The sequence below is a fragment of the Callorhinus ursinus genome, unplaced genomic scaffold (genome assembly GCF_003265705.2).
Source record: "Callorhinus ursinus isolate GAN/ISIS: 27379988/994484 unplaced genomic scaffold, GSC_fseal_2.0 scaffold40, whole genome shotgun sequence".
Lineage (NCBI taxonomy): Eukaryota > Metazoa > Chordata > Mammalia > Carnivora > Otariidae > Callorhinus > Callorhinus ursinus.
In genome coordinates this window covers 9,174,897-9,191,701 of record NW_027397102.1, presented here as the reverse complement: position 1 = coordinate 9,191,701, position 16,805 = coordinate 9,174,897, and the positions used below count along the sequence as shown (strand labels likewise).

Genomic DNA, 16,805 nt, shown 5'->3' with positions numbered 1-16,805 from the left:
ATTTAGAGTCCTGAAAATTACTAAAGGACAGGAAAATAATTAGTGCCAGCTCTTTTTTAATTGTTAAAATTGTGCCTTGATTTTTGAAATTAAAAGTTTTATGGAGATAATTATAGATGCACATGAAATTGTAAAGAATAATACAGAAAGAAAATTGAAAAAAAAATAAAAGAAGATTTGGTAAAATAAAACAAGGAATAATATAGAAAGACTTGTGTACCCTTTACCCTTTTTCATCCAATGGTAACATATTGCAAAACTATACTGTTATATCACAGCCAAGATATTGACATAAATACATCTGGGATGCCTTTGACAAACTCGAAATGCATTTACTCAGTCAATAAGGATCCCATCTGAGCATTGCTCATTATTGTACTTATGTGCCTTTACTCAAATTTTATCTGTTTCCTGAAAAGCATGACTGACAGCAGTGACAATTTGTCCTGGAAAGCTTAGCTAGGAAGAGAGCATAGTCATGAGATTGTTCACTGTGTTTCTAGCCCTTTCCTCTAAGATAAGCATGCTCCTGCCTCCCATTACTCTGTACTTATTTAAGCACATGCAGGCTCATTGAGAATAATTTTCTTATTCTTCTGATTATTCCTTTTATCATGTTAAGGAACATATTTCACACTGATCATAGTTCCCACAAAATTGGAAATTTTGAAATAGTGCTACCAACCTCACTTCGTTGAATGTATTTGGAAGAGGAAAAAGTACATAAAGAAAAGAAAAAAGAAGACAGAATGCATTCCCCACTTACTGATTTTTTGTTAGAGATTCAGGTTTCTTCAAACCGAAAATTATCCTAACAAGTCAACTAAACAGTCACACCTTAAACATCAGTGCCATTTTCCCAGTAGGTTTCTGAATTCTTAGAATTTATTTCATCCACTGCTAGTCAGCAGAAACACACTACAGAAAACTTCAATGAGTCTGGCTTTTAGCTGAGAACAATTTGATTTCTAAAAAGGGGTTTGCCAGGCTTTTATTTTTATTATTATTCCCTTTCTTGTTTAAATAACAATACCCTTAAATTCTCCAACAGGAATTTCTGATCTGGAAATGTATTTTTCATGCTCTTCTTTGCCTTGTGTTTTTGCCACATCATAGATCTCATACAATGAAATCCATCGTGGGAGCAGAACAATCACACAGAATCTTGTTGGAGTATGATTCTCCGCACCTGCTGGTGAAGTTTACACTCCTTATTTCAAACACAAGTTACTAATTGCAGAACTCTGGGAAAGACTAATTCTTTAAAGGGCAAAGAGATGAAAATAAGAGAGAAACATTCGTATTGCTGGTGTTGCCTGACATTTATCCCAAGTTTTCAAAGTGTGGAGAGGAGAAACAGGAAGTGAGTTTTAGAAGTTTACAATGTGTTTATCTTTCTGCAATTTATCCCTTTTAAAAAATTTCCTTACAAACATAATTCAATCCCATCAGAGCTAGATACAGTTTTAGGGATTTGCAAATGATGCAATGACTCTCAGTGTCTATACATATAAGTCAATTAACAGTTGCGTCTACCTCGGGTTCAAAAGATGCACAATATTATCAAAGTAGCATAACCAAATCTTGTGCTTAAATATGAGAGTGTATTATTAAAAAGTAACAACAAAAATACAGAACAGTGGCACCTAATTTGACAATAGTATCTCCAACACTCTCCAACTCCCATTTAATTAACAATTGTGCACATTTCTATCTATCTTATTTCTGTTTACCCTGGGAATTGTTAGCTCCTCAAAGCAAGCTCCATACCTTACTACATATCCTTCACATTCAAACCCAATAATGCCTTGCAAATAGTATGCACTAAATAAATATACTTGTTAAATTAGATGTTATAGCTATTTTTATTCTAACAACTTACACGTAAAATCTGAATATATTTATCTGCCAAAAAATACTGGGTTTTGAAATTCATATATTTGTATGTGGAAAGGTGGAGAATGGCTTTAAGCTATTATTATGCTACCCCATTCTTGTCACTTTTTAATTTGACATTGAGCGTTGAGTAGGGACTGCACAAGTCTGACAGCCAGAGACATGGAACAGGGTCAGGGCAGGCACAAAGTAATTAGATCAACAAATATTTTCCAGTAAATACGCAGCTTTATTGCAGGTAGGTTGATTTTTTGATGTGTTTTCCAGAATTTTTTTTTAAAGGGCTTGCATACTATCAAGAGGTAATGATAGTATAGTTTGCCCTGCTTTCACTGAAGAGGAGTTCCCATTTGTATCACATATCTCATAGTCAAAAGGGTTAAAAGTGAGCCAGAAAATAATTTATTTTCTATTCAAGTATTAAGGGTTCCCGTCCTGAAAGCCCCCTTTACCTTAATACATTTAAAACATACCAAATCCTCCCCCTTCAACTGAACAGCTTGTTCATTTTTACAAAACTGAACAGCTTGTTCATTTTCACAAAACACAAACTGGGTGGTGTTAGTGGGGGGTGGGAGGAGTTACTTGCATGGTGATTATTAGCTTAAGAACAGTTTCAATGGTTACTTTTAAAACAATTAGTCCAGCGTGTGTGCTTTCTGTGCATGCATGGGTGCGTGCGTGTGTGTGTGTAATTAGAAACAGCCAAGAGACTGTAAGTTTAAGATTTTTCCATTTAAGCTTTTTTTTCTACAGATGTTTGTAACAATTTTAATTTAAAATATTATGCACAATTACTTTTGAGTATCACTGGTTTTTCAGTTACCAAATAATGTTTTTCTCCAAAAGGTTCAAAGATAATTTAAGCAAAAATTATCGAATGTATGTGAATTCCTTTTGCCTTTTTTCTTCAAATATGATGTGAGCTTAAAATATAAGACTTTATTCCTTTGTAATAAAAGGCCATGTAATTTTATATTCTCACACAGCAATGAATGAGACCCATGGCATATACTGACTGCCCTTCAATTGTGCACAGAACTCCTATTGATATTAATGAGTTTTTGTGTGGTCATTTTATGTGGCCTGAAGTGGTCATTTTGCTGTGATTTGCATATTGGTTGTTGCAGAGTATATTGCATACATTATTTCTAAAATGCCTAGGGATCCTTAAGGAGGAAAGGTAGTGCATAAATTGAAAATCTTAATGTCTTCATTTAAATTCCTTTATTTGCAAGTTCTCTACATCATGCATAAATACAGTACAAAGTACAAATCAGATGCACAGAGAAAGCTCCAGAAAATAAAGTTATTTTAAATCAGCAATTTTTAAATGATCCACTTAAAGACATACTTGTTATCCACTGAAAACAAAGCTAGTTAGTCTTCACCAGAAGACATCAAACCACCACATGCAGAAGCAGAGCGCTAAGGGGTGGAAGTTATTATAGAATTTGAACTTCCCCTGTAGATGAGAGACTGAAGCTCTCAGGGTGGGCAACAGGCCCTTTGTCCTACAATCCCTTCTATATCAGCTTCCTTAGACCTATCCTAAGGAAGCCAATGGGGAACATCCATAGAGCCAACAATGTCTACTCATCCATGGAGAATGATAGAGGGAAGACTCAGGGTGGATGAAAGAGGTACTTTGAAATATTACTTCACTTTTAGTTTTAGTGTAAAATCTAGAGAAGTTTGGATTTCCTCTACCAGGATATAACACAGAAAATGAAAGTGATTAAGGAAAATATGTTTATCTAGAATTTCAACCACTCTCACCCAAAGGCTCAGAATTCAGAATTTTAGGTTAAACACACTCCGCTCCTCTTCCTATGATAAAATAATTCATTTGTAGAAAATCGCTGTTCACTGTTAAGCAAATCAATCCCTTTCCCTTAACAGTGACTATTGTACATTGTTTTGAACAGACACAGTCCCTGATTATGCCAATAAATTTCACAAATCTGATTTTTTTCTTATTTTTCTAGGCCACCACAAGTTCAAGACAAACTTCTGTCTTTGATTCTGACCTTTTCTATATATTTATATATGTGTGCTCCTGTGGCAATAAAGAAAAAAAAACTGATGTTAATTAAACATGAATACTACCAACACCTCTGCAGGTACACTGTGAATAGTAAAACATTAAGAAAAATGGTATTCTTCTGTGCAGTGAATCCACTCACATAGCTTTTTTTCTGCAGTTTGGGATCATATGCCATTTGAAGCCCAATTAACAACTGCCCTTGGTCCATAGCCTTCTACTTTCTTGGCTTTCAAAATATGACATCAAACAGTGATCTTAGCAGGTGGTGTGGATATGTGTGTGGTTTTCTGTGCTCAGATTGCAAGTATTATGGAAGGGAAAATCTTTTACCAGATATGAATTCTGTGGAACAAACCACTTTTTAATATTGGTCTTGGGGGAATACTAACACCCACTTTACAAGTACACTTTTATAGTAAGCTTTTCCATATTTGTGAAAGGGGGCAGAGTAAAGGCTGGTCTCCAGTCTGGTTAAATCTAGGAGATAATCAGCCACATTATAATGAGATTCTCTAGTATGTGAAAAGTCATTGGGGAAGATGAGAAGCAAGCAATATGAAAAATGTTTACATGACCCCCCTTCCTCCCAAGAATCAATGCTGATATAACATTGTTTACAAGATGATAACGCAAGCAGTCAATTCAGTTTGTGTGTGTGTCAGCGTTTGGGGGAGGATCACTCAAATTAGATTTTTTGACGTTATATAAATAAAACAAGAGGTTGATAGAATAACTTTTTTGTCTTTTCAATTGGCTATACAAGAATAGTGTGGAAACTGAGTAGCTGGAGAGATGAAAAGACATAACTAACGAATTGGTCAAGGAGTTGATCTCCCTGCGCACCCCCCCCCCCAACCCGCCCTCTTTGAGGACAGCCTGCTTTCTGTTATTACATCACCCGGTCAGTATGCAAGTGTAAGGATAGAAGGAGGGGGACGTGGGAGGGAGTAGGTTTATGGTTGTGAATAGGTGTCTATATACATATATTAAATACTGTAGAGTTTCACCCAAAAGCCAGCTGTCCTATGATTCTCTCCCTTAGAGAGTGAAACCACCTAATAATAAGGCCCTTTTGATAGTTGAGCAAACAAACCCCCTTGGAAGGCATCCAAGATGAACCCATCTTATACTAAATCCTCCTTGATAACAAGGTTGTAAAGAGAACCCAGTGTTCTAGCTAGTGAGTTAGATAATGTGTGAATAGGTAAAAGTTCTATACTCATATTTATGAAAGAAGGCATAATGATCTAGTGTATTTTTTAACTGGAAGGCACAAGGGTTTAATTTTGTGGATTCTATTTAGAGAAACAATAATCTAGTTTCTTGCATGTGAACCTCCCTACCCCCACCTTTTTAGAGGCAGCCTAAATTAACTGGATTTTGTTTTCAAGTCTGTATTCTAAATAATCCCTTAATTTTAGAAATGTTCCATCAGCAGTGCTCTTAAGAAAAGGTACTTTTATTTCATCTTATTTAAAAAAAATTTTAGTTGATTTCAAATATATTTTATATTCACTGTTCTTAATGCTTTAATAATTAACACTCTAAATGAGTAACTTGTAGGATTGATATTTTTAAAACTATTATTTGGGGTCATGTATAAAGAATATTCTATCCTTTTATTTTACAGAATGGATTATTGCAAGTGATATCAATTTACATGGTAGTGTTTTGCATCATTACTTTTTCCTGATTTGAAAACTTTTTGAAAGGGCCATATTTTGGATTTTCAAATGCTAATTCATAGACACAATTTCACAATCCTAAAGTTCCATATATGTCTTTAAAATAATATGACAGGTAGAAAAATACATTCTTGTTTTGGGAAAACTATGTTTTAACCTCTAATCATTTTTCACTAATCCACTTTCCCTTTCTTTTCCTCCCTCCTTACTGAAAAAGATATTTTAAGTAAAAACAGAAATTTATGTTTCTACTTATAGCTTATAGGCAATAAAAGCAACAATAGCATCTTGACTTGGGAGCAAGGGAAATATCTGAATATTAAATATTTCCAAGGGAACAGTGTTTGATTTTATTGAAGACAAACACAGCTCATGTACTAATGTAGACAATACTTTCTCCTACCCTTTTCTTTTTAAAGTCAAGAAACCAATTCCCAGGAATAATATTTCTCTCCTTTTATTGTTGGGAAGATACATGCTGGAAGTTAATAATCTATTTACCTTTTGTTATACATACAGAGAGCCACAGCCATATAGACAATCATGTATACATACAAACATATAGTTGATTCACATATTTGACTTTGTTAAAATATTTGTAGCATCTAAATACTTACTCCTCTCACATCCCACCCCTTCCAAAATCTCACCCCCTACACAATCTCTTAGCTTTCTATTGCTCTGGTCAGGTAATAGGGATGAAACTTTTACCTTCACCCATTATATATTATTAATTTTGAACCCACAAATTCTTATTATGGGAGAAAAAGCCACTGCTGTGAAGGACTAAGAGAAACTGAGGCCAAAGCTGCTTTTCCTACAAAGGCTTTGGTTGGGAATTGGATGGCAGCAACCTCGATACAAAAAATTCCTAGGCAAAGGCACCAACATCCCCTGAATTTTAATGAAAATGTTATGTTAATGCTATAACAAGGTTGATAAAGAGGTCCTCATAATAGCCAACTAGGCCTTAGTTATATTTTAAGAAAAATAAAACAGCCAGTAAAGGAAAAGTTCTTGTAAACATATATAAAATATATGTATCAGTAATACATAGTAAAAATGTGATGAATAGTGACAGATGTCTATATCTATACATTTATATAAGTATCTCCTAAAATATATGCTTTAGAATACACTGCTAGTTGTTTTCTGTGTACTTTAATGAGAAAAGCTATAACTTTTTAATCAATTCAAAAATCATATAGGATATTGAAAGAGAAAGAGGTTGGTTGGTATGAACAGAAAGAGAACCAACAGATTTAAGACTATATGTTTTGTGATTGTAGACACATCTCTATAAGATCAGTATTATTTTAAAAGAGAGATGTGCCTATAAGCATACAAAGAACATGTAGCATATTTCATTCACAACACACGTGCATTGTGCACTGTGCAGCTGTAAATAATTAGGCAATCTAAAAAAATGCAGGACATTACATGTGATAATTTTTACCTATTAAAGTGTTTAAATGATTTTGCTTTGTCTACCAAAAAACATTTCAGAATATAAATTGAGAAGGGTTTTACAGTTGGACAGTTGGAAAGTTATAGTTAAATGTCTTGTCTATTGCTTGATATGCGTCTACTAAAACAAAAAAGTTGGATAAGTCTTGCGTGTACATACAAAGCCTTAAAACATAACTGCTTCTGATATAGTAAATTACTCCTCAGCCATCACTACAGGTAACTGTCCCTTATTTTATGGAGCATCTTGTGACAAAATAACAGAGTTGAAATGGTAAACAAGAGTGGGAGGAAGAATAGAAAAATTAAACTCCTCCAAATGTCTCTATTGGTTTTTCTTTCCACCTAAGTCATATATAGGGATGAACAGAATTCAGCTTTAGTGGGCAACACTAAGTGGACAACAGTTTATCAGAGTTTCTGGGCCCAGGGGGAGCCTTAAGGAGAGCACTTTTTACATTTAGTCATCTTTTCATCCTTCATCAGGGGAATGAGTGCTCATCTACCAGAAGGGTACTGGTCCTAAACCAGAAGAAGAGGAGTGGTTGCAGGGAAGCAAGATGAAAGCCTCAGCGAAGGTCTGGGTCCAGTTTCAGGAGGGGCAGTTTCAGAGAAGGGTTTGTCTGGACTAGAGACACACTCCTTTCAGAGAACACTAATAATATTGCACCTCCTGAAATAACCCCCCCTATCCTGCCAGGGTTCCCCACACTATTTCCTACCATTTAGGGTGTGTTTTGCGTGAGCGTGGGCATGTTCACGATAACAGGCCCCTCTGTGTGTGCGAGGTTATGAAAGGCCAAAAGTCAGAGGGAGAGAATCAAGAATCAAAACAATGACTAATGATTTCTAACCTGAAGTAGAGCAGATGCACTGCTCACCAGAAATGTGCTTCTATTTAAATGCTTCACTTCACACAACACACAATTAAAAAAGGAAGAAAGAAAAAAAATGAATTTTTTTGGAAAAATGTTTTATTTAAATGTTTTATTTTAAATCTTTTACAACAATAAAATATTGTGTCAATATAAACCCCTTGATTAAAACTGTTCACATCAAACATTACAGCGAATTGTTTTCTTTTTGACACCCAACTCATCTTAGAGTTTTCTTTTAAACATAATGCAGAATTTATTGAAAATAAATAATTGCTGGCAACTGCAATAGGCAATTTGAATAAAATAGTTGAAAAAGCAACTCTTAATGAAAATAGTGTTTATTATACATCAGTTACTAAATGAATAAACTAAATGATCTTTCTTTAAATTAATAACTTCAAAAACGTTTAATATACAAAACTGTACAATTATAAAGTCGGCAGAAATATTTGGGTTAACTCAGGTTTGAACCATAGCACTAACTGCAAAGGAAAGAAAAAATCAAAACAAACAAAAAAACCCCAACAGTTGTAAAACACAAACTCAGTGTGGAAAAACAAAACAAACAAAAAATTTCCAGAACAAAAATCCAACTACCAACAGAATGCAGAGTCTTGACAAAAAAGAAAAAGGGTCCAGGATTTGATTTAACACATGTCCTTCAACCTGCAGCTAGGAGAGACACAGTGTGATGGACCAGAGACCTGGCTGCCCATACTAACTCACCTTCCACAAGGGGCCCTAGGCATTTTGGTCCTTAGGTAGTTTGAAGCTTTGTCTACCGAAGCTGCACCTGAAGGCGGGACCAGGCAGCCAGCCCAGGCATACTGAGCCCCCAGCCAGGTCTGGCGGGCTGTGTCTGGGTGTTGGATGCTTGGCCCGCCCCGCACATGTGTGCTCATTGAGAATGAGGTGCTCCTGTGGACTTGGCGTGTAGACATGAGAGCGAGCAATAAAGCCACAGCAACTGCATATTTTTTTTGGATCTCTACACAGCCTAGCGAGATTTTATGTAGGTTTTTGTTGTTGTAAATAGTAATATGATGCACACAGCTATCTATACACACACATTTGCACTCGCAATCACGCACACACGCATACAAACACACACATGCACACAGAGATTAAAAATCAAAATCAAAAACAAAAAAAACCCCAGGAACCCAGCCGCCCTAGGCGCTCGCAATCTAGCTTATTCATCGCTGTGGGCTTCTACCAGCTGTGCTTGTCAGAGGCGTGGAGATGGCTTCCCGTGAGCCCACTTAGAGACAGCGATATATACATATACATATATATATATATATATATATATATATATATATGGGAGAGGAGGTGGTAACGAAGCTAGACGAGAATCCTTGTGACCTTTGCCAATCATTTCATTGTCGTTCTGCACGGAGCAGAGAGCACCTGTTTACCACCCCACACGCCACCCCTCCCCGACGGTTTCTCACTCAGGGAGCGGGCGGTGAACTGGAGGTGAACGGAACTGGGAGGCACTCAGTCTGTCGCCAGCATCTCCGGGTCGTCGTTCCCAGAGAAAGCAATCCTGTGTGAAGGCAAAGTCCTTCGCCTAGGAAGACGGAGGTGGGGTCGCGCTGGCGGTCCTGGTGAGGCACGGGACCTGGGGGGAGCTCTGAGTGCAGGCATTCCGGACCTCGGTAGGTGCAGAGCCCTCTTAGCTCTTCAGGCCGACCTCTTTTGTCGGGCGCCGCCGGCAAATCCTTCTCAGGCACCCGGATCTGCTCTGTAGAAGCCTGAGAGGACTCCACAGATCCGGGAGGGAGGGCAGAAAGCTTCAAAATCGCCTCTCCTACTTCAGGGTACTTTGCAAACCCAATCGGCTTGCCTATTCCGCCTATCCTAGGCACTCTGCCCTCTGAAAAAATTATATATATATATAATCTCCACTATCATCATCAACAACTCTATCCATTGTACCTCTCTTCTCCATACAGATTTAGAATAGGGGGTTGGTGGGTGGGTAGGCATCTCTTCCCCTCCTCCTCCCACCCCCTTCCCCTTTTTAAGCAATTAGAAAACCATTAGCTCAATGAAGGAATAATCATAATAGCAATAATGTGGAGTGGCCGATTAGATACAAATTATCTCACAAATATTGTGTACAGCTTGTAGTAAAACACCGCAGACATTTAGAAATGCTATAGAAGTTTTAAAAAATGCAAAACTAGTCTATTGTAAAACAGATTTCACCTGAAATACAGCTGCTATAACCAAGGCGCTGAAAGGTTATTCAGAGGCACACATCTGTCTTCCCACCCCCCTCCCCCATCCTTACCCCATCCCTGTGTTACCCCTCTCCTTGTTCTTCCAAGAGAGGAGCAACCAAACAGACCTTACTCAAAGTAAACAATATGTATTGATCAGCAGAAAAGGTTGGAGGAAACAGTTGCCCGGGCGGCAGGGTATATGAGTTCCCCGCCTGGACTGCTTAACGCAACTGTGTATTAGCGTTGAGAAGCCTGAATGCGTGTGTGAGTGTGTTTCCTTTCTTAATATAAGTTAGAAGCCCCTATTTTGAAAAAAAAAAGAAAAAGAAAGAAAAACGATGGGGAGAGAGAGAGAAAAAAGGAGCCCTATCTAGATATCTAGATATTGCTATGTCTCTAGATAGCAATAATAAAGCTGAAGTGAAAGGAAGAGAGTGGGAGAGAGAGAATTCCGCGCTGCTCCCAGTGCGGCCGGCCGCTTTCTTGCTTCCTGCAGTCAGAGATCGTGGCAGGACGTGTCTGTTTTCACGGTATGCGAATAAACCTCATGTGGCTGCTGATCCCCTGGTGGAGTCATTCTTTTCTCTTTCTGTCTTCGATTACAGAACCAGACACGCACTACTTCTTTCTCCAACTGGAGGCTGTCTGCCAGCGAGGAAATCTCCTGCGCGGCAGGCTTGGGACACTTGAGGAAATGCGTTTCCAGTACGCCCTTGACACTCACCTCGATGGAGGTTCGCTTCTTGCGCTTACGGCCCTGAGCGGCGATTTTGTCAATGCTGGTCGGGCTCCCTGTTGACGAATCAGCCTCCTCCAGCCACTTGTTCAGCAGCGGCTTCAGCTTGCACATGTTCTTGAAGCTCAGCTGCAAGGCCTCGAACCTGCAGATAGTGGTCTGTGAGAACACGTTGCCGTACAATGTGCCCAGCGCCAGCCCCACGTCGGCCTGTGTGAAGCCCAACTTGATTCTTCTTTGTTTGAACTGTTTGGCGAACTGTTCCAACTCATCCGAGGTTGGTGTCTCCTCGTCTGAGTGGTCCTGGCAGTGGTGCGAACCTAGATCGCTGTGGTCTGGGGGATCCCGGAGCACGGGGTGTAGGCTCTGTGCAGAGGCAGAGGTTGGCGGTGGGGTGAGCCCTCCGTGCTCCAGCATGCCGCTCACTGTGAAGCCAGGCTGCGAGTACACGTTAAGGGGTTGGCCGCTGGACGTGATGGACGGGTTCGGAGCCGGGCTAGCCCCCCAGGCATTCGGATGGTTAGTGTGCGGAGAGTGGTGGGCGACGTGCGGTGAACGGTGATGGATGATCGCACCCAGCTGTAGGTCTTCGCGCCCGGGCTTCACATCCTGCTGGTCCAGGGGGTTGGTGGCCAGTGTGGAAGACCATGGGCCTCCATCGCCCAGACTGGTCACCCAGTGATGCCCGAGAGGATGCCCATTGCTAGGAACTCCCTGCAAGTAATCACTTTGGAGAAGTTTCTGAGGGTTTCGGAAAGGACTCCCCTGCTGCATGCCCGAAGAGTCCGCATGGACTAGGGAGCTAGAACTGAGAATGCTGTAGGGATTCGAGGCAGCTGTGGCCATGGTCGATGAGGATCCCCTACTAGTTATAATGTGGCAAAGGGAGCAGCTTCAGCCTTTGACATCTACGGTGCGGGGGAGCCAAAGCCGCGAGAGAGAGTTACCGGCAGGCTCTGTGGCCAATTGCAACACGTTTCGGCCTGGCCAGCCATGGGCTCGGCCAATGGCGGCACGGGAGGCCGGGCTAACTTTCCAAATTAGGGTGGCGAAGCACTAGAGTTTCAGTGAGACCCGAGCAGGAAGTAAATCAATCTTTCAGCTCCATTGGTTGCCTCGCTCTGAGTGGCGGCAGCTCATTTGGTTAACCCTCCACACCCCCACCCCACACCCCCGCCCCGCGACTTCGTGGATGTTTGTAGTAGAGGGGGACGTATAAGAGGGAAGTGTTTTTATATATGTTTGCGGGGGCGGTGGATAGGGGCTGAAGTAGCGAAATGGTTTTAGAATTCGTTTTGTATTATTTAGATTAACCGAAATAGAGAAAGAAAACATATATTAAGAAAGCAATATAACCAGTTTAAATGTCATCTAGATTTCAATGGATTGGGATTTTTATCAAATTCATTTAGCGTTCTGGGTTAGTTGTGTGCAGGGGACTGCAAACCAAAATCTTGCTACAAACTTTGAGCAAAGGAACCCCTTTTTGATAGGACCCTAACTTTATAAGACTGAAGTCCATGATTCCAATAATAACTATTTCGACTTGTTTTATTTATTTCATTTTATCGTTTATGAGAAACTCAATACCAAGGTCAGAAAGCATCTAAGAAAGAGATGTCCCCCTTCTTCTGAAAATTTTTGTTTAAGGCGTGAAGAACTGGAAGATTCTGGGAAAATCTAATGTGATAAAAGTAAAATCAAATGTGATACTGACAAAATTCAGTTATTTTGAAGTTTGCCTTCCAATCCACTTGGTCGATTGGAAGACTTGCTTTTTATTACTGTTCCATGTAGGCTCCCATCAGCGGTCCCACAACTTCTTTCAGAGGCAATGCTTGCTGAAATGGGCAGCCCTCCCTCACACTCACCCCAGACACTCAGCGGACCCACTCTCAATAGGTACATAAGAGAACGTTCATGATTACCGCGCCGAATGCTGTCCCCTAGGAAAATTTTTAACAAGCACTGCTCTCCCCCTCCCCATCCCAGACAAGTTGAAGTAAATGGGAATCATTTAGTGTGCCCTGAAAATTCAGAGAGAGAGAAAGTGATGAGAGATGAGAGATGGCGGGCTGTTTGGCATTAAGTACCCACCCCCCCTCTCCACACACACACACATCCCCATCAGCTTGAATTTGCTTTCAGCTTGGGAGGACAGGACTGTTTTCACAATTTGGTTAGAGGAAACAAGAGAGACTTGTACTCCTAAGCTTTTATAAGTTAGGGAAAGGCAAGTCCCGTGTACTCCACAGCCCTGTGAAAAGGCATTGCTTGTAAGCTGAGTGGGGTGAAAATGCAAAGATTTTAGATTTGCTCTAGCCGAGAAAAGGCAACATGGAATACCCAGCTGGATTTCTGAAGTAAAAAAAAAAAAAATGACCTTCCATTGCATAATTTCGAAGGTAACCTAGCTGCGTAATTATATTTGCACTTACAGAAGACAGCATCAGAGTTCCCTTATTGGTTTGAAATTCCATTAAATATATTGCAAGAGCTCCTAGGTTTAGCTTGATTTAAATTTGCATACATTTTCATATATTTAGCAGAAATAAAAGAAGGCTTGCAGCTACCAGAAAGTCATTAAGGCATTAGTTTCTCTAAGAAGACAGATCTGAAGAAAATGCAAGAAAATGAGAAAAAATAAAAACAAGGTGAGCTTATTCTGCCATTCCTTTATATAGATAAAGAGCATGTATTTCCTGTGAAATTAGTAATTTCTTATGAGAGCAGAGAGTGATAGGAGTTTATATTGGTAAATGTAAATTGTGTCTATTAAGCAGGAAAATCAGGCGTCTGGTTGAGATCTATTTCTTCCTCTCTCTCTCTTAAAAAAAAATGGATAAACACTTAGTAGTTATTGGCAGAGATGATAATTTGCCATCTTCTCCCCCTCCTCCTTCTCATTGAAATTGTGGTTTCCTTTGCTGGTGTCCTATTATAAAAGTTTATCTGCTTTAAACCTAAAAATTGTTTTGTTGTTTTTTTCCTTTCCTTCTCTTCCTCTGCCCCCGTCTTTCCCCCCCTTTCCCTTCCCTCCTCTTCTCTTTCTGTAGAAGAGCGTCTTTTCTTTACTGCCAACTAACTGTGTGTATCTTCCTTTGTAAGAATACAATCTCATTTGTGCCTGAACTTTAACTTCCTGAAGAAAAAAGTACTTACTAAAATCAAACAAAAATAAAAGTTTTCAGTTGCTCTGTTAGACTTCCTGTTCAAGGGTCCATTTGCTAATCTATGTCACGTCAGTTTAGAGGTCAGAGGGAAACACACTGAAGGAACCATACCGGCAAAAAGATCATGATCATTGCCATGTTGTTATAATGGTGTGTTCCCCACCCCCACCATTGCAGCTGCCTTTGGGTAAAAGAGTTACTAATCTTAGTCTGGCCATTCAGGCAGTTAAAGCAATTATCAATTTATAATGCTTTTACATGGAGAAAAAAGGGGGTCTTTTTCCAATTCTGACTTGCCTGAATTCTTATCATCAACCTTCCTCTAGCCTTTGGCCTCTATTCTGGGCAACCAGTTTTGCCAGGCGTTCAAAAGTGGTTCAGACCATGCCAGGAGCCTTGGGAGGGGCAGCTATCTGGAGGAGGTATCTGCATCCAGCTACAGGTTTTTCACACCTTTGTTCTGCTGTCCTTTAATGTAAGAATAGCTTTTGACAGAGCAAAAAACAACGTAGTCATCTTTCCTTCTTTTCCTTTTCTTTTTTTTCCTTTCCTTTTCTCTCTCTCTCTCCTTCCTTCTTCCCTTCCTTCCTCCCTCCCTCCCTCCTTCTCTCCTTCCTTCCTTCCTTCCTTCCTTCCTTCCTTTCTTGCTTCCTTTTTAAAAATCAGTTCCCATGAATATGGATACTGCCTAATTCAGGTGCAGTCCCATCCTCTAGCAGCTGTAATAGAATCTTCTCCTGCATGTAAAATGATTTGTTTTTTGAAGAAAGTATCTGCATATAGTAAAATCTTCTTGCTGCTCTAACTAATCTACTGGAGAGGTTTCCTTCGCCCTCTCCTGTCAGTCTAAGTTCCCAAGTGTAACAGATGCCGCTCTCAAGCGCTCCTTTCTGTGGCTTCTCTTTATTCAGCCTTGCATATTTGTCCCCATGATCTGGGTTTCCATAGAGAGAGGAATAAAAGGGGGGACCATGGTCACAAATCCCCTGCCCCATACAAAATAAAAGAGCCTCATTCAATAGACGACCCCGTCTGGACATGGGAGAGAAATAAGTACATGTGAAGCTACTGTTGCAAAGAGCTGGTAACTTATTTTTCATAGACTGATTTTACCTTAAACTCAAAGTTACCACTGATAAACTGCTCTCTTGGGTAGTTGGGCCAAATACACAGCTTGGCGTTCTTTTCATCCTGATATTGAAGTCCACTGTGGGATCCTCAGATCTGATTTACCCCCCCTCTATAATTATGGTTTGAATATAATAATCACTGACCCACCCTATGAGGTTGGGGTAGCTAAAAGCCATCTTGAAGGGGAGTCTAACTTAAAAATGGAGGAACTGTAATTTTATCAAGTCCACACACCTATTTCCAGCAGGGAAGAACAGGTTTCGATCTCTTGCTATGCCAGCACACAGCAAAAACTTCATTCTTCCTTAGGTTGCCTTCACACCCATATTTGCCACTCCACCCTACCCATTATTGTGCTTGTTTTCTAAGAGGGAAATTCCATTAATTTCTGAAAGCAAGTCAGATTCGTTTGATTTATTTGTATTTTCATTCATTTATTTGTAACCGGGGGTTCACTGTGACTCTCCTTCCTCACAAAATTTAAGGATACATGACAACTCCTGAGTGTCTTCCCAGACATTTCCGGTCCCTTTGGAAGCAAGGAAGGACTCACAAAAGAAATTAAGCAGATTAATGTGGTTTAAGTCACACTGCCGTCTTAGCACGGGAGTTTGGTTGCAGCTGGGCAATCTATGCCCAGGTTCATTCAGAAATGGAGATTATGCCTCTTGTAGATTTCATAAATGAGTGTAGATTATGAAGCATTCTTATTATCTGTACAAATTGGAGAAGGAGGAGGAGGTCTGGGGCTGATGTCTGGGGTGAGGATCAGGAAGGAAGTCCAAAAGGCCAGATTTAAATGTGTATAATACGGCATGAATTTCCAGATAGTAGGACATGGCACATAGGTGTGGCCTTAATACTGAAAACTTCATCTTCAACACAAGTCCACTTTGAAAATAGGATTACTTAGATTGGTTTGGAAGGGACAAGTACACATTTTCTTTTTATAACCTGGAGCTCATAAGGGAAGGGAAACGATTGGACAGCTTCTGAAAGCAACAGAGAAAGAAGCCTTTTTCTTAGAGTCTGCACTTTGAGCTCATTAGAGGTTCTCAGTGTGAGTCACAGCTGCCCTTCAGAGCAGCAGCTTACTGTAGCACCTCTTAAGAGTTGTTGTTATTGTTCTTCTTCCTTCTCCACTGCCGCCGCTGCCTCCTCCTCCTCCTTCTTCTTCTTCTTCTTCTTCTTCTTCTTCTTCTTCTTCTTCTTCTTCTTCTTCTTCTTCTTCCTTTTCTTCCTCCTTCTGCTCCTTTCTACCCTCCTCTTCCCCTTCCTCCTCATTCTCCCCTCCTCCTTCTTCTTGACAAACTGTGTGGGTGAAGGTAAAGGGGCTCAAATATTCTGTGAGAATCTTTAAAAAATTAGACAGCATTAACAGACACTAGCCAAAAGCAATTCAAGCTCAATTAGTTCATTTTTTAGATCTCCATTGGTTTTCCTTGAACATGAGGAAAAGGATCTTTAGAGAAAAGGGGAGACGGAGGGGGGAGGAGTGATAGCATACAGCGAATGCTGCAGCAGACACAGGGTAATTTAAAAAATAAAATATTCATCATGA

General features: G+C 39.9%; 1 protein-coding gene across 1 annotated transcript; it reads right to left on the bottom strand.

Moving 5' to 3' along the window:
- Positions 1 to 8,136: 8,136 nt before the first annotated feature.
- Positions 8,137 to 11,788, bottom strand: POU3F4 (POU class 3 homeobox 4). Its single transcript, XM_025854840.2, has one exon. The coding sequence runs from the start codon at positions 11,784 to 11,786 to the stop codon at positions 10,701 to 10,703; it is 1,086 nt and encodes a 361-aa protein (XP_025710625.1). The 5' UTR covers positions 11,787 to 11,788; the 3' UTR covers positions 8,137 to 10,700.
- Positions 11,789 to 16,805: the final 5,017 nt, after the last annotated feature.

Bases quoted from the DNA above. Each gene is read 5' to 3' on its own strand.
- POU3F4 (XM_025854840.2), bottom strand. From the start codon at position 11,786: ATGGCCACAGCTGCCTCGAATCCCTACAGCATTCTCAGTTCTAGCTCC.